Below are 24,917 nucleotides of genomic sequence, written 5' to 3'. Positions count from 1 at the left end.
TCTAAGACCTCCCTGCCACTCATTCCAAAAGAGAGATGATTTTACCGGAGGTTAAAAATGAGAGTAGAACCCTATTATTTTTATTTGTTCCTCAGCTGATACTCATCAAGCAGTGGAAGCTGCATTGGTGAACACTGAAAGGCAGGGGTCCATCTCGGACTTTCCCCCCTCCCAGGTTCCTAAGCGGTTCTCCTGGGTTTCTTAAGTGGAGCGGGGCCAGGTGCGTGTGTGTGTGTGCGCGCGCACGTTATTGCATCCAACAGAATAGCGGGGTTCATTCCAGTTCCCGTTGACTTCAATGGTAGGAAATGCTGTCACACGAGGCAAGTTTTCCTCTTAGCCAAGTCATCAATGGGATCACACACCAAGCAATACTCAAACTGAGCAAATGCGAAGAAAATGGGAAGGAAAGCCCTATTTTAACCTTTAGAGGAGCAGTCTCTGCATCGCCAGTCTCTGTTCTGGAGAGCGCAGGTAAAGTACGGACAAAGAGCAAGAAAAGCAGCAAGCCAAGGACGGCAAGCTCGAGCAGAACAGGGCCGGGCGGCCCTCGGCCTGGCAGGATGGGCGCCTTGAACTCGCACTGCTGCGCTTCGTTCAGGATTCAGGTTATCTAGGGAGATAACAGCAGTGGGGAAGCGTCCTCTTGGGCTCTCCGGAACTGCCTCCATAGCCTCCCCACTCTCCGCTAGCCTTGACATTGCTAGGAGAATACTATCGCATTTCTGGCAGCTCTGGGAAAGCAGAAGTCGTTTTCATGCCGAGCGTCCTCTGCGGGTCCCCCCAAGTCCTAGCTATCTTCTCCCATAACCAGACAGAGCGAAATGCGCAGGAGTTCTTCTGCTAATCTGGCCAGACTGCGGAGCACCCAAGGGCGGCTGTCACTTGATGCCTTAGAATAGATGTCTTAGAATAACCTTCTGTGGTCACTTGGGCGGGGTGGGGGGAGGATGGAGAGGGGTGGGGGGAGTGAAAGGACAACCCTCCCTGAAGGAAAATAGCCGACGCCTAATCTGAAAAAGTTAACTTTTCATCCCATCCTCCTTTCCGTACATTTTTGCACAACAACCCTGAGAGGTAGGATAGGCTGAGTTTCTTCGTTGAGTGGGGATTTGAATCTGAGCTTCCCGGGTCCAAGTGGGATCCTCCAGGGAGCACTCTGGCTTTGGGAATGATAAAGGCCGTCCGGCACCCCGTGCTCTTTCCTGCTAAAAAAATAATACGAGTACAACTCGCGCTGGCCGCCTCTGAGAACAGCCACGGCCACCCTAACTCTTGGCCCCCTTTGTCTTGGGGGTCCGTGAAGTCGTTTACTCAGGAGTAAGCTCATGTTGCTGCGGGTCGTCGGTATGAGTAGCAGCAACAACTACCGCATATTAAGCGAGATAAAAGCCTCTCTCAAGCGAGCGATGAGCCAGTAGCCACAAAACGAACCGCGGCTTGCATTTCATTAAGAAACTTCTGAATTATAAGAGTCCCGTCCCCCCGGAAGTCGCCTTACCTTCGGGGAAAACAACAAAAAAACGGGGGTTGGTGGAAGGACAGAGAGGGGCAACTCGAGAGCGACTAGATGATTTAATTATAGGATTTTCTTGGAGGAGCCTCTGGCTAGGGTTTCCACTCTCGTCCTGTTCTCTCCCACCTAGCCTTGCATCCCAGCCATCTCTGGCCATCTTGCCCCCTGAACCTCTCACGCTGAGAAAGGACAGCGAACAGTTCTGTCTATCAGAAGAGCCAAGTTTTGGTCGGGAGCGTCTCCTTTCCCGTAGACGCGGTGCTCGCTTAATTATTGTTTGCTGCGGCTTGTTTGCCTTCGGCTGTGCGCGAAGCCAGCAATTAGCAAGCCCAGAAACGCTGGTTCTGTAACAGAAGAGCCAGCTTGGCCCCGCGACCGTGGGTGCCCAGTGTTGTGGGTGTCATGCAGCGTGCATGGCCCTGGCGCCGAAATGTGTGGGTGCCCGGCCTCTTCATGGGGAATTTTGTGGGCTCCCAGGCAGCCGGCACCTAAGTTGGGTTGCGTTGTCCTGCAAAGAAGCATCCAGTACTCAGGAAGGATGCGCCCCCAGGCTCCCGATTTGGAAGCATCTCATCCATATTTATTTAGGACCATGCTTACCAACTTGAACAAAAATATTTGGGTGGGGGGAGGCAGGTAAGCCCCGCCCCACGTAATCGATCACCATTTGAATGGCAATACTCATTAACTTTGTGGGCCACTTCAAATATTTTATTGGGGGGGGGCAAAGACCCCTCGGCCCCTAGCAGTTGGCTCTGATGATTCTTACCGTGTCGTTTCTCCAAAGCAGCTCCAGGGAGGCAAACCAAGGTCTATCTTCTCCCACTTGTCCTCTTTAAAACAGCATTAGGGCGAGAGGGGGGGGATCCAGTGGACTGGCCGGCCAGTGAGTTTCTGGCTTGCTTGAGCCCGGTTCTGCCGGTTCGTGTTAGTCCGATGGTTTTACTAGTCCCTGCACGGTGCCTCTGCGTCTCCTCCCGGAAGGAGGAAGCCCGCATTCCTTTCAAAAAAGGGACTCCCCTCTTTGCCCAAAAAGGAGAGCCGGGCGCCAGACTGGTAGCTCAGCCTTGCAAGAAGAGGTGCTTTGGTTCAATTCCCGGCATAGCTGGGAATGTCCCCAAGGAGAGCTGCTCCCAACCAGTGTAGGCAGGACCGATTTAGATAAGCCGGCTATCTGGCTCAGGCAGCGCTCTCTGCTTCCCATTGTGTTCAAGGCTGCTCACGACATCCTCCGTGGAAGGTGCTGGAGGAGCTCGAGGAACAGTCTCCCTCGGGAGGTTGTGGACTCTCGTTCCCTGGAGGTTCCTAAGCAGACGTTGGATGGCCATCTGTCATGGATGCTTCAGCTGAGATTCCTGCATTGCAGGGGGTTGGACTAGATGATCCTTGGGGGGTCCCTTCTAACTACGATTCTGTGATTCTAAGACAATTGAAGGCGATGGGTGGGTCATTTGGAGCTGAGGGTGACCATCGCATATTGCGCGGAGAGGATGTTTCTCCTCGTATAGATCTTCTCTCTCTCTCTCTCTCTCTCTCTCTCTCTCTCTCTCTCTCTCTCTCTCTCACACACACACACACACACACACGGCCCACCAGTTGAGCCCTGCGCATCCAGCCTCGCTTCCTATGCGCCGCCGGTGTGGGAGGAAAGATCCGATTCAGTTTCTGGCAGGGATCCAGTTACTCCGGGTCTTGCAGTCCTTTCCTAAAAATAGCCAAGGAACTCGCCGTCTCCTTGGCTGTTTTTAGGAAAGGCGGCGAGACCTGTCTTTTGTTGTTTTTTAGGATTGCGACTTCCCTAGGTAGGTGGTGTCATACAATACAAGCTGTGTTTGGAACCGCTGCACTTTGCTTTCCCTCCTTGATCTGAAGCTGTTGAGTTTCTAATCTTGTTTCGTGTAGCGCCCTGCGTGCAAGTGAATACCATAGTTGTGTGATAAGAATGCACGTGTGAACAAGCTCTATGCTACAGCTTTCCCCCGTCTGTTCAAGTTTCGGACTTCCCCAAGCTTGAGAGGAGCAGGGAACCATCCATCCCCATAGCCGTCCAGGATTTATTTTGATAGCGTGGCTTTTTCAATTCGGGATGACAGAGAGGTGCGGAGGCTCCGCCTGGGCGGTTTCCTCTTTCCGCGTCGACTAGGGCAGAACTGCCGTTCCAGAGGGATTTACTCTGGACTTAACCAAGGGTGCAGCGGTAGCTGGTGCCCCCTGGGCAGGGACGGCGGGGCGGGGGTAAGGCCGGGCAGATAACAGGTTTTGCCCCCCTCCTCTTCCCTGCTGAGGCCTACAAAGGGCAGCAGAGAGGGGAAGGAAGCTGACGGGCAGTGCTGCCCCCTGGGCTGGGGGCAAGTCAGCAAGGAAGGCAAGGCAAGAAGTGTGTGTGGGGGGGACCGGCTGAGGGGCTGTGCCTCGTTTGCCCACATGGAGCAACCTCCGCTGCAAAAGGAGGGGAAAGGAAAAGAGCGAGAGCGCAACCACCAGGTGGTGGGGGGTTCAAACAGTCCACGTCCCTTGAGGACGCCGGGTATCCGTGGATGGGCCGAAGCACAAACTCGGTGCGGCTGCAGCCTTTATTTCAGAGAGGATCAGGTAGCCCGAGCGGAGGAAGGATCATCCACGTCTTTCCCCTCCCTAAGCAAAAAGAGGAATGTTGCAGCGGCCATGCAAGAACCTAATGTCGTTGCAAGAAAAGGAGGTGGGAGGAGAGGCTTTTTACCACGTTTAATTATGGAGCAAAATGTTCCAGTACAGGTTTTGGCTTCAGCCGATTACTCAAGAGCAAGCCGTTGGAACATCAAAGGAACCGTAATTTTTCTTTATAAGGGAAGCGCATGGACTTGGGAAACTCCGATTCGGCCTCGAGTCCCTCAGGAAAAGTCTTTCATTCCACCCACAGAAATTTATATAGGTGCGGATACACGGCAAGCAAGTTCTCTTGGCTCAGCAGCGAACTTTATTCAGCGGTATGCGTAAGCAGCATAGCTGTCAAGTTCTCCCTTTTCTCGCGAGGAAGCCTATTCAGCATAAGGGAATTTCCCTTTTAAAAAGGGGAGAAGTTGACAGCTATGGTAAGCAGTAGAAAATTTAAGCTGCGAGGCTAAATCCATTTTACTCAGGAGACCTGCTGGTCTTCGAGGAGTCGACTGCAGCATCCAGCGGCCTCTTGGGCTTGAGGAACAGCCGGTGGAAATGGCTGGCTCATCCCTGCCGGATCAGCCTCGGAGTAAGCTCGCCAGAAGTCAAATGTCTGCCAAGTTAATCAGCGCACGGGAGACACAAACAGGGATGGGCAGGCAACCTGTGGCCTCCCAAACGTCGTTGGACTACAACTCCCATAATCCCCGTGACCATGGCCGTACTGGATGGGGACTGATGGGGAGTCCTCCACTGCCTATGAGGCGTGGCCCTTTCTCGTCTTCTCTTCCCCCACTAGTGGTTCTGCAGATGCTGCGCTTCAGCTGCTGTTTAGCACCTCGGTTCCTACACTGTTGACTTTTGGAAGACGCTGGAGTGGAAAATGTAGGGATCCACCCCTTTCCACCGCCTCCCCTGAGCCAAGCGGCTTATAAACTACGGTTGCTACTTTTAACCGGGTCAACATAGCACCACAGGAATCACCGGGGGCTCGAATAATGGGCCACTGAAGAAACGGAGCTGTAACTTGTTTTCTGGGTTCACGCAGGCGTTAGACACTTTCGATTCCCTTCCCGGAGAGCTTCGCTGCCACAGGACCGGCTCTGGCCACTAGAGGCCCTTTGACAGTAGAGCACTGACTTACAGAATGACTTCCCACAATGTCGCATTTAGAAAGGAGAACACAGCTTTGTATGGGAGTTGCTCTGGGCATGCTACTGCTGCAGTAGTAGTAAAGTCAAAGACTTGTAGCGTTGGATGGTAAGAGTCTAAAGCAGGCACCCCCAAACTCACCCCTCCATATGTTTTGGCACTACATTTCCTATCACCCCTGACCACTGGTCCTGTTAGCTAGGGATGGTGGGAGTTGTGGTCCCAAAACATCTGGAGGGCCGAGTTTGGGGATGCCTGGTCTAAAGGGATTTGATCATGGCATGATTCAGCGGGGATAATATTTTATCTCTCTCTCTCTCTTACAAACAAACAGGCAGGTTGTGATAGAAAACACTCCTATTATCTGTGGAAATTTCTTCTAGCATGTCATGTGGACGAGATGAAAATAAACATTAATTTGTGGATACACCTGTTCAGGGCTTGAGGCAAAACAGGGAGTGCCACCTTTCCCTGCCCTGCCGCCTCCGTACCTTTTGCCACTGGCGCCGCTTTTGCCACCAGCAGAGAAGTGGTGCCAGTGGTAAGTGCAAAATTTGGGCGAGATCTCACATTTCTGATACAAATTCAGCTGACAGCAGTGGCAGGGAGCCTGGGTGGCTGCTACCTTGGGAGCTTCTGCCACCTGAGGCAGCCACCTCAGATTGTCTAATGGCAGAACCGGCTCTGCACCTGTTAATTGTCAGCCAGATGAGCAGAAGGACTTGACTATTTTTCTTTTCTTGTGTACATCTACTGATACATTAGGTAGTTCTTTTGCCCAGTATTTAAATGCACCAGTGCCTTATAATTTCTCTCTCTCTCTCTCTTTTTTGGTGGGGGAAAGAGTACAGTGGAGAAGGAAGTATTTGGGATCCATCTGGATGGAAAGTTGCATAGAAATACAACCAATCAATTCAAGTACAGTAATTGAACTATGCATAGGCCACAGTGAGCTGAAAAGTTAAAAAAATATTTATTGATACTAAAACAATGAATTGAAAGTTATACAAAAATTGTCCAGCATAGCATCTTCTAGGAGCCCTTTTAACCTGTAAAATAAATTAAAAAAAAACAAAAACACAAAACAGCCTAGAAATCTCAAGCCTAAACTATAAAGTTAACGGCCAAAGGAAACTGGAAGATAAGACATCACACAAGAGAAGCAAGCAAAGCCAGCCAATCAGGGTCAAGCAAACAAACCCCAAATGCAGCAATGAACCCACAGTGAGATCAATAGGCAGACATTGCTTTCAGCCTTATTTAATATTCTGGCTGGAAAGTCTGTCCCACTCTAACAAAGAACCTAAGCTTTCCCAGGGTAATAACATCTCCAACTTTTGTTCTCTTAGCATAAAAGCAAAGGAACAGCTCTAGTTAAAGCAATTAGAAAATGTCATACAAGAACTATTTGGCTTAAAAAAAAATTAAACACACAGTGATTGACACACATTACAAAAAGCACAGAACCAATTCTCACAAGTTTCTTTCTTGTAAAAGCAATTCTTCTTGAATGCAGAACTGGTACACTGAATATTATAGGAACGTGAACAGCAAAATATAAAACTAAATCGGTTTTGTGATTTTTTTTAAAAATAGTTTTGGTACTGTGCATACTACACCTTTAACCAAGTGACTTAAAACGGATAACTTCTTCCAGTCAATGCAAAAGAGCAACTTAATTATTCCAGATGAAAAATATCCATTTGATATACAAATACTGTAGCATTATTCATGTTTTTTTAATTTTTAACAAAAGCTCTTCAAAATTTGAGAAAGTAGTGACAAAACTTTAAACAGCAGTTTGCCACACAACTAATATACTCAAGACACATAGCAGCAAACCTAAGAAAAATATATAAAGGTAGGCTTTGAATACCAACTTTATCAACTGGTAAACATGGTCAGCACCAATTTGCCACAACTGTATATGAATTCACAACTTGTCAACTAGATTCCCCCCCTTCTTAAATGTTTCACTTACTTCCACATTAAGCAACTGAATGGAGTCAAGTCAAGTTGTCAGAAGAGTGGATCACATTGCTGGTTAGAAAGGTGTTTTCAAGATTACAGACTTTGGAATTGAAATAGCTGGTTAGTAGAAAGGCACAGCATTAGAACTTCTAAGGTAAAGAGAGCAACGGACTCTTCAATTTTCCAGACAAGCTGTGGAATATAAGCTTGTCTACAATGGCAGTGTCTGAAGAGCAAAAGTCAAGAATCCCAAGAAAATTGTACAGAAGTTTGAAACAGGCAGGGATGCCCATCAGTAAGTGGAAATTGTTGTACAGTATATTTCAGGTTGTGTAGACAGAAGATGCTTATCTAGAAAACCAATCGATGGCACAGCTTAGGTGCCTGGCAAAAGTTAGAAGAAAACAGGATGCACTGGGGCAAAATGGAAAATATACTGATGTAAGTTACAACACTGCAAGCTCTGTGTAACACAGGGATACACACATAATATAGAGAGGGTTTAAGAGAAATTAAAAGAAATCAAGATTCACAGAAACCAAGCATGTAATAAACACTTGATGCACAGCAAAGTCAATGAGATAGCAGGCAAGTGAAGTTTATGAAATCCCTCTCCTTGACTGCAAAACCAAGACCTGCCAACTGCATGACAAAGAACACAACGACGTTTAGGACTCTAAGTCTGGGCCAGGCATTGGCAAGAGCTTTCAAATTATTGGCTAGCGGAGGTCCTTCAGCCTTCCAAATGGAGAATTCATTGGCTGAGCTTATACTAAGAGAGACTAACAGAACATACTGTTGCATTTTGGCACCCAGAAAGTGAGACATTCATGCTTTGCTGAGAAGAAAAACAAGGTAAGGCCATGTAGACCCTGAGGATAAATCCTGGGGCAAAACGAAAGCACAACACAACAAATGAACAGAAGTGACCATTATAAAACAGGGCTCCAAGTGTCTTGAAGCAGATATTCTAAAGCTATAGGGCAGGAATATGACCATAAGGTATTGCCCAATGGTTTAGAGCAGGCATCTCCAAATTCAGCCCTCCAGATGTTTTGGGACTACAATTCCCATCATCCCTGACCACTGGTCCTGTTAGCTAGGGATGATGGGAGTTGTAGTCCCAAAACACCTAAAGGGCCGAGTTTGGGGATGCCTGGTTTAGAGCCTCTGCTTTAAGACACACGAGTCCCTATTCTGCAAGGCAAACAAAAAACAAGGACACCTCAATGGAGAATAATAAATGGACAGAGGAGTGCAGACCCCTGTGAAGTGGACCTGCATATTCAGAATAAATGCTTCCTTCCATTTCTGAGGCTATATACAAGGATCCTTTTCATTTAGAAGTTGACTTTATGGTCACATTTACATACTACATTAGAATTAGTGACATCATTGTACATATCAGCCAAAGGGAATCTTTACTCTGGTCTGGGCAAAGTTCCTTAATGGAATCATACTGTTACTATAAAGTATGTTTTTAGAACCACTAGTGTGCGCACTCTAGCAATTAGTACTTCAATCTCACCAAAACATTCTTTAGAAAGCTCTCTGAACAATGTACAAGCCACCTATTTAGCTTCCTTGTGAAGAGAAGGTCCAATGCATCAACTGTCTAATACAAGTGTTCTGCCAGTGAAAGGATTCCTCCTTACCAGAGGGAACGATCTCCCCTCTCCTCCCGAGCATTATATTCTGGGGGTTCTCCCAGTTCTTGAGAGTGAATTTGGAGGGAAGGAGAGGGGGAAAGCCCCACTGAGTTAGCGAGAGTCTTTCTGCTGCCTTCGACTAATGTACTGGGTTAGTTGAATCCAGGCTAGTGTTTCTAACCAAAACTTAAAACCGCTCTTAAACAATCACAATCTCTTAAACTATAAACTTGCACCTGGTTTATAAATGCAGTTATGGTACTTGGAAACAAAACCCATTGATTTCCATGGCATTTACTTCTGCGTAAGCAAGGTTGAATGAACCAACCTGCTTCAATATCCAATTCCATATAGAGCTGCAGTTAACCCAAGTGTAACCAGCACAATATCCCCCAAAGGTTTGCAACTTCCTTTCACATCCTTATTTTATTTTAAGGCATATAAATACCCTTGTTGGGAAACTCATGTGGCAGTAGTGAGCAAACAGGAATACTGGAAGGCCAAACCACTGCTAAGAAAAAAAAAGGTCCAAAGGTTGCAAACTAGGGCCTGGGTGATATTATGACAGTCATACTACCAACTAAGATGCAAACACAAGCTGTTCAACTTTCAGAACAATTAAGCCTGGGACACACCCATTTGTCCTTGAGCAGCTCCTATAAACTAGTATTTTAATGTCCATACACCCTAGGATTATGAAAGCTACACAGCTGCATGTCCTTGCAGCCAAGGTTTGAAAGCATTTCATTATAAATAATGGAGACCTGGAGAGGCTAACCCTTTTCATTGGCTGCAGTGTGGCCAATGCTCCCTTCACTTGCATGCCCAGGCAGATAAAAGTAGACAGCTCCTCCCTGCCTCACTCTCCCAATCAGCTCAGTGCAGGGAGAGGCAGTAGAGCCTCCCACTTGCCTTGCAAAAGTGCCTCTTCTTATTGCAGCACAGCACCATTCCAAGGTCTTAAGGCTGAGGAAACAGGTAGGTGGGCTCTACCTGTTTGGACCTTCAGGGAATGGTGCAACACCAGAGAATGAAATGGTACCTTTGCAAGCCAAAGGTGCATAATTTTTGGAGGACTGGCTGACTTTCCATAGCATCTCAGTGGGAACATCATAGCACCACAGTTTTTAATTTGCTTAACAAAAATTAATAATGCCAAATAGTTTTTTTGGGTGTACAGAAAACCTTTGGTACAGAAAACTCACTGGCTAGCCACCCCTGATGTAGACATTCTCTGCTCCTACCTGCTTCCCGCTCTGAGCATGCTAAAGTCCTGATAAGCTAGAAGGGACACAAGTCAAATTCTGACAGAAATAAACATGCTGCTTGGTGCTAGCACAAACCTGGATTACAGGTTCGACCCATAGGAAACATCTATTTTGGGAGAAGCAAAACAGACTCAAACTGAGTCACATCTTGATTTCAGGCAAGTTCAGGCTCAACACAAATGTTGACCTCTCTGGTTTCAATCACTGGTAAGCAGGTGATGTCACAACGGATAGTTCCTGTAACTACAAATCACAAGGAGAACTTTGACTCTGCATCATGTGTGAAGGCTAGTAATATATGATCCAGGGATGCCGGATCTACATGCAGTCCAAAACATCAGTAAGGGAGAAGAAAGCGGAGCTCCCCATCCAAATGTTATATGCATGGGATGTTTTGTATCAAGCTTGCAAGCACGGATGCGGCGGAAGAGATCAGTCCAATAGAAACCCTAAGGATCTGTTGCCCAAATACCAAAGGCCCTTAGTTAAATTTGATTGGCAGATATCAGCAACATTCTCGCTCATCAAAACCTCAGGGCTGCTTCACATACGACAAAATGTCTACTCCACATGAATGAACTCCACTTCTATTTTTTCGCTGTGAGAAAAAACATATGTAAAGGGAGAGTCCTTTAAAAGAGGCGCTGTGGATACAGAGTACACATGTTCCACGGGGCCTCTTATAAAAGACTCACCAGTGCATGTATGGATTTTTGCTGCATATAAGCACGATTGGAAGCCACAACTGGCCACGGCTTCACCATACATGAATGCACAGCTAAACTCTTAACAATGATTCACATGTGCTTCTCCTGTAATTTTTTTTGCGATGGGCAAAGTATCCCTCAACCACACCCCAGGTGCTAATGAAGAAAAGGAGGCTGGATTCCCCACTCTGAGCAGCTTCAGGCAAGTGAAAAAGGGTGCCGTGTCATGAGCAGACCTCAGAGACTGTTTTATTGGAATGATTTCCTGTACACTACAGCACACAGATTCCTAGATAGATCTGGTGCTTCCAGGGGCCAATGTTCAACCCGAGCCTTTTAAAGCAGTCCACTGCCAGTTTGGCCTTGCAACAAACAGCACCTTCAGGCCCAGCCACAAAAGCTCTGAGGGCAATGCCCACTTCTAGACCACCCCCTTTAGCTTCCAAGTCCAATGCATCGACTTAAGGAAATAAGGAAATGTAAACATCATTCTCATTTCATATGCTCTCTTGCAGCCTCCTAAATTTGCATTCGGGTTTAGATTGGGTTTCACTGTCCTAGGAAATGACAAGGTTTGAATGTGGATTGTTTGGTGGAAGGAATGAGGAATTTGTTTTCCTTGGAGAACACAAATGTTATTGTACTGGAGGGCTTGCTCTCCCTCAACTTACCAGGCAGCTAGATCTCCATTTCTCTCTGCCATTTCTAACTCATAAAGCTAAGGAGTCCCCAAGCACAACAAAACCTGGGCTACCAGCCTTTGCCCAACCTCCTCTATAATGGCTGGTTTCAACAAGTAAAGCCATTCCTCTAGAGAGAGTGTGTCCCCCACTGCATCACATATATTTTGGCAGCTGCATTAACAACTTGGCTCCCGAGAAGAACCCACTGCATGCTTCAGGGGGGTTCCATAGATAAAACTACAGGCCGGAAGCTACCATGGTCAACCACCGCAGAGCCTCCCAATGCAGAGTGACTGCGTCATAGCATATAGCTTATTAAGGGTGGGAGCAGCTGGGTTTTGTTTCCCCTTCTGGCATCCAAGGCAACAGTCAGGTAGAGTCAATGAGACAAGATGAGCGGGAGGGAAGCGTATCTCCCCCCTGCATGCCTCCGAGCTCAGTAATGTCTAAGATTAAAAAAGCCAACACTGGTTGGTGATTCCTTGACAGTCACTGTGATCAGGTTAGCTGTCACGTCTGTGACAAAGACGTGCTCGATGAGGCTGCGAGTGGGCTTCCAGTCCTGGCTAGTCTGGATGGAGACGGACATGTTCTGGCCTGCTCCGGGGAAAGAAGCAGAATCTCTGTCTGAATCCGAGCTCGTCTCCTCTTCTCCGGTGCTCATCTCAGAGAGGGCCGAAGCCTTGTGGTTCCCTGCCGCGGGGCACCCCTCCTGTGCACACGGGGGCTTGCCACTTTTCGCGGCTGCATCCCTCTCGCCCACAGCTGCTCGTTGTGCCGGCTTCTCGCTTTTGCAAGGGTCCGCGCCTGCCAACGCTGCCCCTGCGTTTGTGGCGTTTGAGCCACTGCCCTTGGCCACACCTGTGCTCACAGCTAGGCTGCCGCCGGTGCCCTTGGCCGCAGTCCCACAAGCATGGCGGGGAAGGTTGCTGCCGCCTGTGGAATTCACCCCGTTTTTCACACTCTGCAGATTTAAAGCTTGGAGGTTGAGCTCCTGGTTGGAAGCTGGGTGGCTGTTGGCAGAGCCGGTGGGGGGCTTGTTGCCATTGTGCAAGTTCTGGGTGCCAGCACCGTACCCTGTTTTCTGCTCCCCCAGCGCACTGCTGCTGCCAGGCCTCTTTGTCACCTTGGAGCCTTGCACGGTCAACTCCAGATCCCCGCCGGCTTTCTGGTTTTTCAGTTTTAAATCGAGCCCCAGGCCACTCTTGCAGGACATGGCCGACTTGAGCGTCAGTCTCCCCACGGCAGAGGCATCTGCTGAGTTCTGGTTCTGCGACATCCTGCTCATATAATGTACAATGGAGCTCTGCCAGCTGATGCCGCAGTTTGGGCTCCCAGACGAGGTGCTTTTCACAATACCGGAGAGGTTGTCGGTGGAGGAAGCCCCGGAACAAAACCCACCAAATGCACCTTGGGCTTCCTTCATGTGGGATTTAAGCATGGCAATGCCAGAACTCTGAGCACTGTGTTGCGGCTGCATCTTGCTCATTAGTTTGGGAGCTCCCCCTCCCCCTCCTCCCATCTCCTTCTGGTTTGTTTTCAGCACCTTTGCCAGGTTGACAGTCCTCTTCGCTGCTTTCTGCTCCGGAGGCAGAGGCTTCCTCCCACGCTTCTTCCTAATAGGGTCCTTATTCTCAGGTTTGGCAACCAAGATCTGAGCTTTCTTCTGAGGCACTGGGTGGCTCTCTCTGCTCCGCTGACCTCTTTTTGTCTCAAGGTCACTTTCATCCTCTTCATCGGAGGAGGAAGATGAGGAGGAGCTTGAGGAAGAAGAGCTGCTGGATTTGCTCTTTGGAGGCACCTCCGGTTCCTTTTAAAAACAAAGCAACACACACACACACACACACATGCAAAGAGTAGGAGCGACATTAATATGCTCTGCTTCTTCAGAAATACTGTCAGTGAAGGCTTTTGAAGGGCTGCTGCATGGAAAGTCCACCAAAGCAGAGAGATCTACTCTACTATAAAACATTTTTAAAACACTAGTAACTTCCTGTTATTACAAAAAAGCCACCTGGTTCTCTCTTGCCGGTACTTAAGATCATGCAGCCTTAAGTAAGATTCTAATAATAAAATATGCTACCTGGACCACTATTTAATTTTCAGAACTCAGAAATTTCCACTTTCATTGGCTTCTAGAAGGAAATGTTTCTGGATACAGGCATTATTTAGTTTCCTGATTGCCCATGGAGAAAAAAAAACTGACTCCAGGTGACCGGGCACACACAACCAGCTGTGGGATAAAGCCACAGGCTGCACAAAACACACTTCCTAACAGAGGCACATGAAGTGTCCTGCCCCCACCCCCACCCCACCGTCTGCTGCACTAAACATCCATTTCTAGCTACCTCCCAGAAATCACCATTACTTACAACGTTCTTCCTGGGTCTGCCTCTAGGTCGTTTGCCCCTCTTCCGATTTTGCACCTCCTTCTCATGCTCCCTGAAAAGACAACAAAATGACAGTGCAGTTCTCAAAGTCTCTCTTCTCTCAGAAGATTCCATGGGTGAATAAAGACTACTGGTTTACCATTTTGAGAAATGTAGGAAAGTACGTCCGTTTTTCAAATAAATGCCAGCATTTGACAATGCAGGTGACCCTGCCTGGTTCCATAGTATTCCATTGCTGGTGTTCTGCCATCCCTAGCTTATTGACCTGTTTCGTTGCTAAGCAGTAAAAGACATTTGCCCTACCCACCTCTTTGTACATTACTGCAAGTTGCTACTCTTTCCTGGTTCTATGTGTGCAGAAGTAGATGATTTATTCTGTTTTTGTTATCTCAAAAGTTTAATGGCACTGTTCCAAAGAGATCAAAAACGTATTTTTTCCTTCTCTCTGGAGTTGCTCTCTTAGGAAAAAAATTCTGGTGTTTTACAAATAAGACTGATTCTTTGAGAGTCTTGGGATGGTCTATTGTGCATGCAATTGAATATTACCCATTTGCATTCTGTATACATGAATTTTTAGTAGTTTATGATTTGTGCATTTGTGCACAACACACACATGTAAACAGGACTATGGTTTCAGAGATATTAGTTTTCCATTGAAGAAAAATACTTAAACGCCAAATCGTAAGTATTTTTTAAAAATGCCTTAAACCTGCATGTACCTCTTTCTTTTGTAGTACGCAAGTAACACTAGAAATGGAAATCTGGACATGAAAACTGAAGGTGACAAAGCAGCAGGGAAAATAAGCTGTCCTTAAAAGAGATGACTCACACAAAACTCTATAGTTGGAGATATATTTCCCCACTAATCACTAGCAACTGATTATTAATACCAATGACTATCCAACCAGAGGAAATGTGGAGAAGCATTGCTATAAGAGCACAAGACAAGCCTTCTATTTTGTAATGCTCTCCTGCTCTGCATACACATGAGAATGTGGTAGAACCTGATGAAATACCATATATTTACATTAATACAGCTGAACAACCATGCAGTGGAAACTTTATGTAGCAAGTAATTTGTTTGTATTAAACTCACATTATGTATTATCTACTACATCAAGTGTATGTTATTTCATTTCATATATGTGGTCTTCATATATCCCCAAGTATTTGGATTTTTTTGGTTCTATTCCACCAACAGAGCAACACAATAGTTGTATTATACAGAGATCAGAGATAAGCCACTACTATACTGATGGAATAGTCAACATATCCAATGTGTACCCAGACCAAGAGTGAATAAACTCACACCTAGGGGGGGAAAAGCAGCAAGAAAAATGGCAAGTATGCTTAGAGTAGCCCTGGAAAAAACACAGAGAGAGGCAATGGACTCACAACAGGGACACCACCACCCTGAGTCACCACACACAAGAAAACGCAAGGCAATGCAACTTTGCCTCTAAACCCATCAGCTTCAGTGGTTCAGTCTGTAGCACATGGCCGTAGGCTCCTCACAACCATTGTTTTGGAGCACAATAAACAAAGTGTACAGAGGAGAAATTGCACAAGATCTTGCTAGGATCTTGGCATAGCTGCCATGGAACTTGCAAGGTGAAATGCACCTGCCTGGAGCAAGTCATTTTAACAACCCTACAGGGCAGCCTTTCTAAACCAGTTGCCTTCCAGATGTTCTGGACTACAATTCCCACCAGCCTCATCTAGCAGGGCTGTTTGTCTGGGACATGGAAGTCCAGCCACATGTGGAAGGCACTAGGTTGAGGAAAGCTGCTACAAAAGAACAGCTGTGTGCAGTTTAGTCACCGCTGTCGGTCATGAGTTGTGTGAAAACAGCTTGTAGGGAACAAGGGGAGATGCAGACAGAGAAGCAAGCAATGGGTAGCATTTGCAGCACATAGTTCCTATTACTGGATGCACAGTAGCGAGTGGTCCCACCCAGATGCTCTGCCAGTGCTCATGCTCGATGTGGGGAAGGGAGAGACTGCATGGACGGAGTATACTACCTCCTTCCCCCAAACCAGGAGTTGTAGCAGAACACTGTGCACACAGTGGCTGTTTGCAGCCAGGCTGTGACCTTCCCTGCTCAAGATCAAAAAGGACTCAAGCATCTGGCTTGTGGTGGCAATGGTTGGAGTGGGATGCCTGGCCTCTGACAACAGAGGGTATGCCTGCATTTTAAAAGGCGAGTGTCTCCCCTTTGTGTAGGAGACACTTCTCCCTATTCTGGGAGTGAGAAGAAGAAGAGGAGGAAGAGCTTGGATTTGATATCCCGCTTTATCACTACCCTAAGGAGTCTCAAAGCAGCTAACATTCTCCTTTCCCTTCTTCCTCCACAACAAACACTCTGTGAGGTGAGTGGGGCTGAGAGACTTCAGAGAAGTGTGACTAGCCCAAGGTCACCCAGCAGCTGCATGTGGAGGAGTGGAGACGCGAACCCAGTTCCCCAGATTATGAGTCTACTGCTCTTAACGACTACACCACACTGGCGGGGGACGGCGACAATGTGTTAGAGCAAGATAGTTCAGCCAAGACACAGCACAGCATTCATATCTAGCAAAGGGGCAGACAGAGAGATGGGAAACAGTTGTAGCAACTACACATTACAGCACATGCTCCTGGTTCCCTTTCTTACCTGTGTGGGGTTTTCTGTCCAGGTACAACAAGCCATGGGAGTGGAGTTGTGTGTTTGCAACCAGGTACTTGTTTGTTCTAGCCTGCGACACTAATGTGCTCAAGTTCCTGTGTGTGCGTGTGTGTTTTGAGACTGTGAAAAGTGCTCCATTTATGTACAGAGTGCCCTTTCCCCACAGCTTCCCATTGCCAGAGTTGCCTCTTCTGAACAATGCCCGTGGAGCCAGAGAAGTTATATTCATCCTGTGTTGGATTTTTATTATCTGGGGGAGGCGCGCTGTGATTGGGTAGTAACATATACATCATACCCTATGGCTATTTTTTAAATTATTCCCCACTTAAGTCAACAGGAGGAGAAATTATCTGCACCAGCTTTAACACTTGTGTAATGTCATTCTGCAAGTGGGGGTGTAGCTATGGATGAAAGAGATAAAGAATCTGTCCCCCATGACTCCCCCATCCTATTTTGGCTGTTCCATCTGTTCCTTTTGCTGACAGAACGGCTGGGCTGGGCTGGGCTGGGAGGTTATAGAAAGGGCTTCTGACAAATCTTAAAGCCCCTTAAGCCAGTGTTAACTCTAACACAGGATTGCACCCTCGGTGACCAATGCACTCCTATTATTTCCTTTAGCTGCTTCATTTCAGTTTCCAGCAAGCACCCACCCACATTCTCCACCCCAAATTATATCTTCTGGTCTCAAAAATCATACAAGGTGGGGAGAATCAGAGTACTTAGCTCAAGATTCTTCCTTCCAACAGAGATCAGATACCCACAAGGAAGGTATAAGTAGGGCACACCACCAACACCCTTACTGTTGAAAGCACATTGTCCCTGAACACAAAGATTCAATTTCAAGTTATTTTACTGCTAGTACCCACCTTCTGTGAACCTACCTACTATTTTTATTTTATTTTTTAAAAAAGCTATTCAGGGCAGAGACTATCACAAGGCAAAAAGTTCTATGAAAACCCTTCCCTTTCACAGTTGCCATCCTATCAGCTTCATGATTTCAGTTTTAAGAACGAATCATCTTTGACATTCACTATTTCTGTACTACTCATGACATAGTTATTACCCACCCTGCCCGTGTAACATGTTACTTTCTCCAGTTGTGCATCGGGGGTGAAACAAGAACTGCTCTCATTTTTTTCCTAAATACAACCAGAGAGGCTCCATGGATACTACTTGCATGGGTAGGATGAACAGGTGAAAAAGGGAAAAGGGGACCAGCACCTTGATCAGTTATGCTGAAAAAAAGAAATTCCAGCAGGTGTTCCTGGAACAGGGTAGGGGACCAGGAGAGCTGCTTAGCCTCAAGCCACAGATATTTTTTTTTTTAAGTATGCATGTGAAACTGGAGCCACTACAGCTGCTGGGACTCACTATGCACTCTGAAAGCTGCTCAAGCTAGCAAACAGAACTGCAAATATTTCTGTGGCTAGAGGTGGTTTGCAAGGTAGTTGGCTAGTCAAAACTGTTGTTACTGCAGAGTGAAGGAGGGCAAATACTATGTTATGTCCCCGACTTCCACCAAAGACTAAGGCAGGAATCGCCACGGAGCACCTACTGGTGGTTTCACCTAGTGAATTTCCTCACCATTTGCCCCGATGGTTAAGACCAGGCATCCCCAAACTTCGGCCCTCCAGATGTTTTGGACTACAATTCCCATCATCCCTGACCACTGGTCCTGTTAGCTAGGGATCATGGGAGTTGTAGGCCAAAACATCTGGAAGGCCGCAGTTTGGGGATGCCTGGTTAAGACAGTCTGCCCTAATATACCCAAGACCTTGGACTTAAGCCTGTCCAAATGAATAAACAAAGTTTGCCTGCTGTTCTGTTACCCAATCACTCATGTATGGAGAATTCCTTCAGGAACTCTTTGCAGTCTGCTTTAGATTTGACTATCATAATTTTTAGGCATCCTTAATTCTACAAATACAAGCCGAAAACCCAAGAACAACACAGAACATTGCAAGTTGGAGACTTCTGAGCAAGGTAAGGGGGTTACAATGTTTTCTTAACAGTTAGTAGAAATTGTTTCCAGTATTTTGTCAGACATCTTTTCTAATTTTAGGTAGGGATTAATTTAATTGTAATATATTATTATTATTATTATTATTATTATTATTATTATTATTATTAGCTATCCCATAAAACAAACTGTCAGGAAAAAATGGCTACTATAAGGCATTTGGGAGGAGTGTGCCAGCAATTTGAGACTCCACTACGGTACTATTGCTAAAAGCTAACCTATTTTGCTTCTCAAAGTTTCTCTTCTCTGAGTTTGGACATACAATGCGTCCCACTAGCAGCAGACTGGAGCTGAAACATACAAATACTTTACAAACGATCAAGTTTAAGGACTTTTTTTTTTGCATGGTGCTGCCCTCTCATGCTACTTACATATGGGTGTTGTTTACGCAGCACAGCAAGTGGGAGAGAGACTTCCAAATGAAGCCTACAGTGTAAGCCTAATACATGCAGTACAGAAGCAGGAAAAGCAAGCTACAGTCTTAAGCATTGTTTGCAAACATCCCTCCCACAACAAGACGTGACTTTTCGAGTCTACCACAAGACCACTAAACACACCAGGGCATTAAAACAGTTTATATTCTCAGTTTGTGGCTTACTCACTTCTTCTGAAAGGCCAGGAGCAGCCTGGGATCAAGAATGTTCTCTTCGGGTTCCCAGCTGTTGTGCCTGGAAAAGAGTAACCAGTCGCTGTAAACACAACCTTCTTTTTATAAAACAAGTAGTTACCCTGTTTCTCCGAAAATAAGATGTAGCCATAAAAATAAGCCGTAGCAGGATTTTTAAGCATTCAAGGAATATAAGCCATACCCCCCAAAATAAGACATAGTGATAGGCGCAGCAGCAATGCCGGCCGCGGCAGCAGACAGAGGAGGAAAAAAATAAGACACCCCATGAAAATAAGCCATAGTGTTTGTTTTTTAAAAGGAAAAATAAATATAAGACGGTGTCTTATTTTCGGAGAAACACGGTAATAGCAGGCGTCTAGAAGTACCGTTTCATTACAATAACCCTCAGAAATGCTACAGCCCTAGCCATACACAACAACCACACTGGCACGATTTAAAACTGAACAGCGGCTATGCTCTTAGAGTGAATTGAAAAAATAATTGATTGGGAAGGTGGGATTTTTTTTTTGAACTGTGGGTCATTAAGTGGGGTGAGAATTTAGGAGCACATGACAGGGTAGGTTCAATTTCCATAATGGAAAGGAGAGGAGAGCAGAAAAAGGAGCATTTGCTTGGCAAAGGAGAAACCTCAGGTGGATTATGAATAACTTGAGAACACACACACATGTATGTGCTAGGGGAGTAAAATGAGAAGTCAAGCAAGAAAAGGATAAAAGCAAACGGGGGGGGCAGGGTGGGGGAAGCCTGGTTTGCAGGAGCAGCTGGCAGGAGGAGTAAACAGAGATGGTCGCCTCTTAGGTTGACAACCCCTCTCCTCAGTCTATGAGGTGGGGGGGGGAGAGGGAGAACACACCACATGCATCAGTTGATATCTCAGGTTTCAGAAGAGAATCCATAGACAACATGGGAAGCAGTTGCAGCTTCTCTGCTGGAGCCTGGGGAATCCTAACAGCTCGCTCAGATCCTCTCCTCTGGTTCCACCCCCCCCCACTACAAAAAGGGGTAGTGAAGGCAACCCATGGCATCTGGCCGTGGATTAATTTGGCAGAGTTAACATACAACACAGGGAGAGAAGAAGTGAACAAAATCAAGGAGGTGCAGGAGAGAGAAGCTAAGGCACCAATTATGGGTAAACAAAAGGAAGTCCAGCAGGAGGAAAGCATGCCCTCCCACCCATCTCCCTGGTTCTGGGGGACGGGTAGGAAAGCAGGAACCTCGCAGGGGGAAAACAACAAAAACTAAAGTAACTTCCAAGCGTCTGGAAGCACCTCCAAAACCCAGCCGACACGGGGGTGGTGTGGGGTAACCGCCTCCGAGCCCCGTTTCTCCCTCTCGCTCTTTGCTCCCCTCCCCGCCTTGTCCCCCCTCCCCAAATTCAGGGGTCGCCTGGGCCCAGCATCTCCCAGCGCTCAAGCCCCGCCCCTGGACCCCCTTCAGCTCAACGGCTGGCTGGCGCTCAGCTGCTGCGTTCATTGTCCGGACTCACTTGGAAGACCAGCCTCTCCACTTCACCAAATACTCCAGCTTGCCCTGCGGAGGAAAGAGAGAGAGAGAAAGAAAGAAAAGAAGGCGCGGGTTAGAGCCAGAGGCGACGCTGAGGCGGCTGCTGCTCCCCGCCGGCTTGCCCGCTCCCTTGCCCGCCCGCCCGCCCACCAACGACCCGCCTGCCCACCTTGCGGAGCCGCTTGCTGAGGATGCACTCGGCGGCGAAGACCTGCTCTCCCACGCTGCTCAGCTCCTCCATGGCGCCGGCTGGCTCGGCTCGGGCTCCCGCTTGCTTCTTCTCCCCCTCCGCTGCTTTGCTCGTAGCGGAGCCAGCGTTGTGCCGAGTACAACAAGGCGAGGGAGGCCCCGGGAGCGCGCGCTGCTGCTGCTGCTGCTTCTCCTCCTCCTCCTTTTCCGCCGTCCTCCCTCGACTAGCAGGGCACGCGCGCGCTTTCCTCCTCCTTCGCCGCCAGCGCCTCACTGCCCGCTCGCCTTGGCTCCTTGGCGCACACAATGCAACGCGCGCGCAGCGGGCTCCGCCTCCCCACGCCCAGCTCAGGGGCTCCCCAAATTCCCAGCGAGCCAATGAGGAGCGGGGAAGGCGGGGCCTAAGCAAGCTTCTGGCGGAGGAAAGGAGGCAAGCGGCAGGCGCTATTGTCTCACGCGGCGTTTTCCTCTGGGGATCGGACAGTTGGATCGGAGCGCGGGGGTGGCTGGCTGGTTCCTGGAGTTTAATCCTTGGGGAAAAGAAGGCAAACGCTTCGGACAGATTTTTCCCCCCTCCTTTTTTACTGCACCGTCCCCGGCGGACACGCTCAAGTCAGTCCTGAATAAGCGCCGGCGGCGAGGACTTCCAGGGAACTTGCTCTGAAGTTGGCCTTCGTTTTGGACCTGCGCTGCTGCGAGCAGAGTTTCCCTTGCTTCAGCTGCAGACCTCGTCGTCTTCCAAAGGGAGCCGGAGTGGGGAGGCCGGCGCGTGAATCCCGAGGGCACCGCATGGATCGGTTTGTAGGGGCGCTCCGGGAAGGGACAGCCCCCTTCCTCTTTGCACAAGTCAGCCGGGCCGTATCGAATTGGAAGGACAACTGGCACCCGCCGACAAATGGTCACATAAATGGGGTTACAATGGTTTTATTAACTGATACATTAATAAATTTGTAAATATAAAGCAGCCTCCTCCTAGCATTTTTTAAAGCTTCCGCATTTGGATTGAATATTTGAAAAACAGGTGAAAAAGGAAGGGGAGACCAAACTTTAGCTCGTTCCTATCCCATAAATAGCGTTGTGAGGTGCAGTGCAATACTCAGAAGTAAGCCCCATTGAGTTCAATTGGAGTTACTTCGGGGTAACTGCGCAAAGGATTGCAGCTGAAGCAAGTGAGCTTTGAGGCAGGAATTAGACCCCATTCCTGTGAACTTTTGGGGTGATCTTACAACAATCTCTTAGAACATGTCACCCCCATTCTGCAGTGTGGGAATAAAGATGCAGACTCTCCTTACCTACAGGATTGTCGCAAAGATTTTCAAGGTGATGTCAGTGAAGCTGTTGGAACACCTTAACAAGCAGCACTATACAAATGGGAATGGTGCTATGGTGTCAGGAGGACACTTGAAAGTAATGTGATATTCAGTCCCTTCGTTTTAACACTAGGATCCCCCTCCCCTATATTCTGTCAGTCAGTTCATTGTGGTGTTTGCTTCATAAGTAAAGAGACATTTACACAACCCAAGTTTTAGTAAGATTTATCCCTTATTTATCCCCAGAGTGGCTGGAGAAACCCATAAAAAAAAATTAAAAAAAATTCCAAAACATCACAGCTCTACAGAACAGATTTCCCTTCCATGAGGCACCAGAGCCCTGCAGTGCCTTGATTTGAGATGTTGATTGCTTGGAAAGTAATGCTAGAAAAAGACAAAATTTCAGCCACAGGAGGGAGGAGAAATGGAAGGGAAGGTCCACAGGAAAGGAGGAACTAGGTCTTTTGTAAATAATGATATGCTGTCTGACTGCAAAGGAAATATTCTTCCTGACAAGTGCCCTTTTTGAGCTTTTGGAGGAGCAGACTTCACATAATCTTTACCCGGTGCTTTGGGGGGGGGGCAGGGAGGGAGCATCCCAGCCCAGAGAGAACTGGAGGTGGCAAAGAACCTCATCCCTCTGAAGCTCAGAAATAGGAAGGAAGGGTGGGGAGACAGGAGGCCATGTCTCTGGACGAATTAAGCAAACAACTGCTTTGGGCAATGCATAATGAACAGCTTCAAAGGAAATATATATTCTGCCACCTCCTGAGAAGTGGGGTAGGGTGGGGGTGGAAATCATGAGCAAGTACTTCAGTGGCCTGGTCCTGCCGTCCCATTGCCCTCATTAAGTGAATTATAGCTGGAGCTGAATTCACAGCAGGCAGATCTGACTATTGCTATTAGATGTGAGATTATGTAGAACTCCCATGTGCAGAGACAATTTAACATTGGAGTTGAATGCTGGGGACAAAACAGCAGGAGAAGGCTGTTGCCTCCATACCTTGCTTTGTAACTTCATAGAGGCATCTTGTTGCCATCTTGGGGTATTTGGCAAGTGAGCACAAGGGCAGGGCTTTCTCTGTGGTGGTTCTGTGGTTCTGCAACATCGTCCCAATTATTTGTGCATTTCAGTTATTTATCTCTCTTCTTGCAAGTAGCATTAACACCACCAATGTATTGTTACATGCATCCCAAGCCAGGGCCGTAGCTAAAAGGGGTTGGTTAGCTGAGGTCTCAGCCCCGGGTTAAGCCTCTAGAGCAGGGGTCGGCAAGGTTTACCTCACCTGGGCAGGTTCACTCGATATCCCTCCGTGGGCCGAATCATTGCAGTGTCTTTCCTAGCTGCTGAGCACCAGAGGGATGCTAATTTTCAAGGGGAAGCAGAAAAAGGGGGTGGAATCCTTCCCCCTTTCCCCTGTCTGTCTTTGGAACTGTGTGTGTGTGTGTGTGAAAGAGAAATCCCAGAGAAAGCTGCTCTCCAAGCAAAGTTGAAAAGTGGAAGTTTTGTTGCTTTCTTTTGTTTCCCTCAACAATTAAAAGTGGTAAAGAGATCAGAACACCACATCCTGCCCTTTTTGGAAACAGAAACCCTTTGGAGTATTGCTTGCTTATGTGCTCTCTCTGTGTGTGTATTTGGATCTAAGGGACAACATACATGTTTATACCATGTGAACACATAAAGAGATATAAAAACCACAGACTTGGAGTGAACCCAAATATATCTTCCAAATCACATCCTGCCCCCATCTTATAACCCTTTAAAATGTCATCAGGATCTTTCCCATTGGGCAGCTGGTGGTAGAATGGCCCCAGGGTGGGGGCAGAGCTCTGGGGTCTTCCTTGCCTGCCTCCATCTCTCTACTGAGAACCTTCCCACAGAGGAGTAGATGCTAACCACTGTTGGAGACTTGATGCTGGATTAAATGGACCTCGCCTGAACTTTCTCATCCTAGATGAACCTGGCCTAATTTTTTTCTCAGGGAAATATGAGTAGTTCCATCTTTGAAAATTCTAAAGGAACAACTTTAAAGTATTTTCATTTCAGCCTGCTTTTTATTAATTGTTTTTTGCTTTCATTAAATTCTAAGAGCGGTGTAATGTAGTTTTAGGTGGATGGTTATTAGGTTGGCTCAATAATAATAATATAATAATTTCTTATTTGTACCCCGCCCATCTGGCTGGGTTTCCCCAGCCACTCTAGGCAGCTCCCAACAGAACACTAAAAACACGATAAAAGATCAGTTTCTGACTATCGGTCGAATAAAGTATATTGAGATTGAGATAAAAGATCAAACATTAAAAACTTCCCTAAACAGGGCTGCTTTCAGATGTCTTCTAAAAGTCAGATAGTTGTTTATTTCCTTGACATCTGATGGGAGGGCATTCCACAGGGTGGGTGCCACAACCGAGAAGGCCTGGTTCATTAGTATTGATCTATTTTATGAAATTTTGTCCACTTGAAGAGAGAATAAAGGTAAAGGTAGCCCTGACCATTAGGTCCAGTCGTGGATGACTCTGGGGTTGCGGTGCTCATCTCGCTCTATAGGCCGAGGGAGCCAGCGTTTGTCCACAGACAGCTTCTGGGTCATGTGGCCAGCATGACTAAGCAGCTTCTGGCAAACCAGAGCAG

General features: G+C 47.3%; 1 protein-coding gene across 1 annotated transcript; it reads right to left on the bottom strand.

Annotated features, from left to right (window-relative positions):
• Positions 1-3,948: 3,948 nt before the first annotated feature.
• Positions 3,949-21,255, bottom strand: CBX2 (chromobox 2). The gene is made up of 5 exons (XM_035104187.2): positions 20,956-21,255; positions 20,770-20,813; positions 19,258-19,323; positions 13,956-14,025; positions 3,949-13,393 (listed from the first exon to the last, which is right to left on the bottom strand). The coding sequence occupies exons 1-5, from the start codon at positions 21,025-21,027 to the stop codon at positions 12,020-12,022; spliced, it is 1,626 nt and encodes a 541-aa protein (XP_034960078.1). The 5' UTR covers positions 21,028-21,255; the 3' UTR covers positions 3,949-12,019.
• Between the last annotated feature and the right edge of the window lie 3,662 nt (positions 21,256-24,917).

This window comes from Zootoca vivipara, chromosome 2 (genome assembly GCF_963506605.1).
Source record: "Zootoca vivipara chromosome 2, rZooViv1.1, whole genome shotgun sequence".
NCBI classification, from domain to species: domain Eukaryota; kingdom Metazoa; phylum Chordata; class Lepidosauria; order Squamata; family Lacertidae; genus Zootoca; species Zootoca vivipara.
The sequence above is the reverse complement of the archived record's forward strand: the minus strand, read 5'-3'. Positions and strand labels throughout refer to the sequence as shown.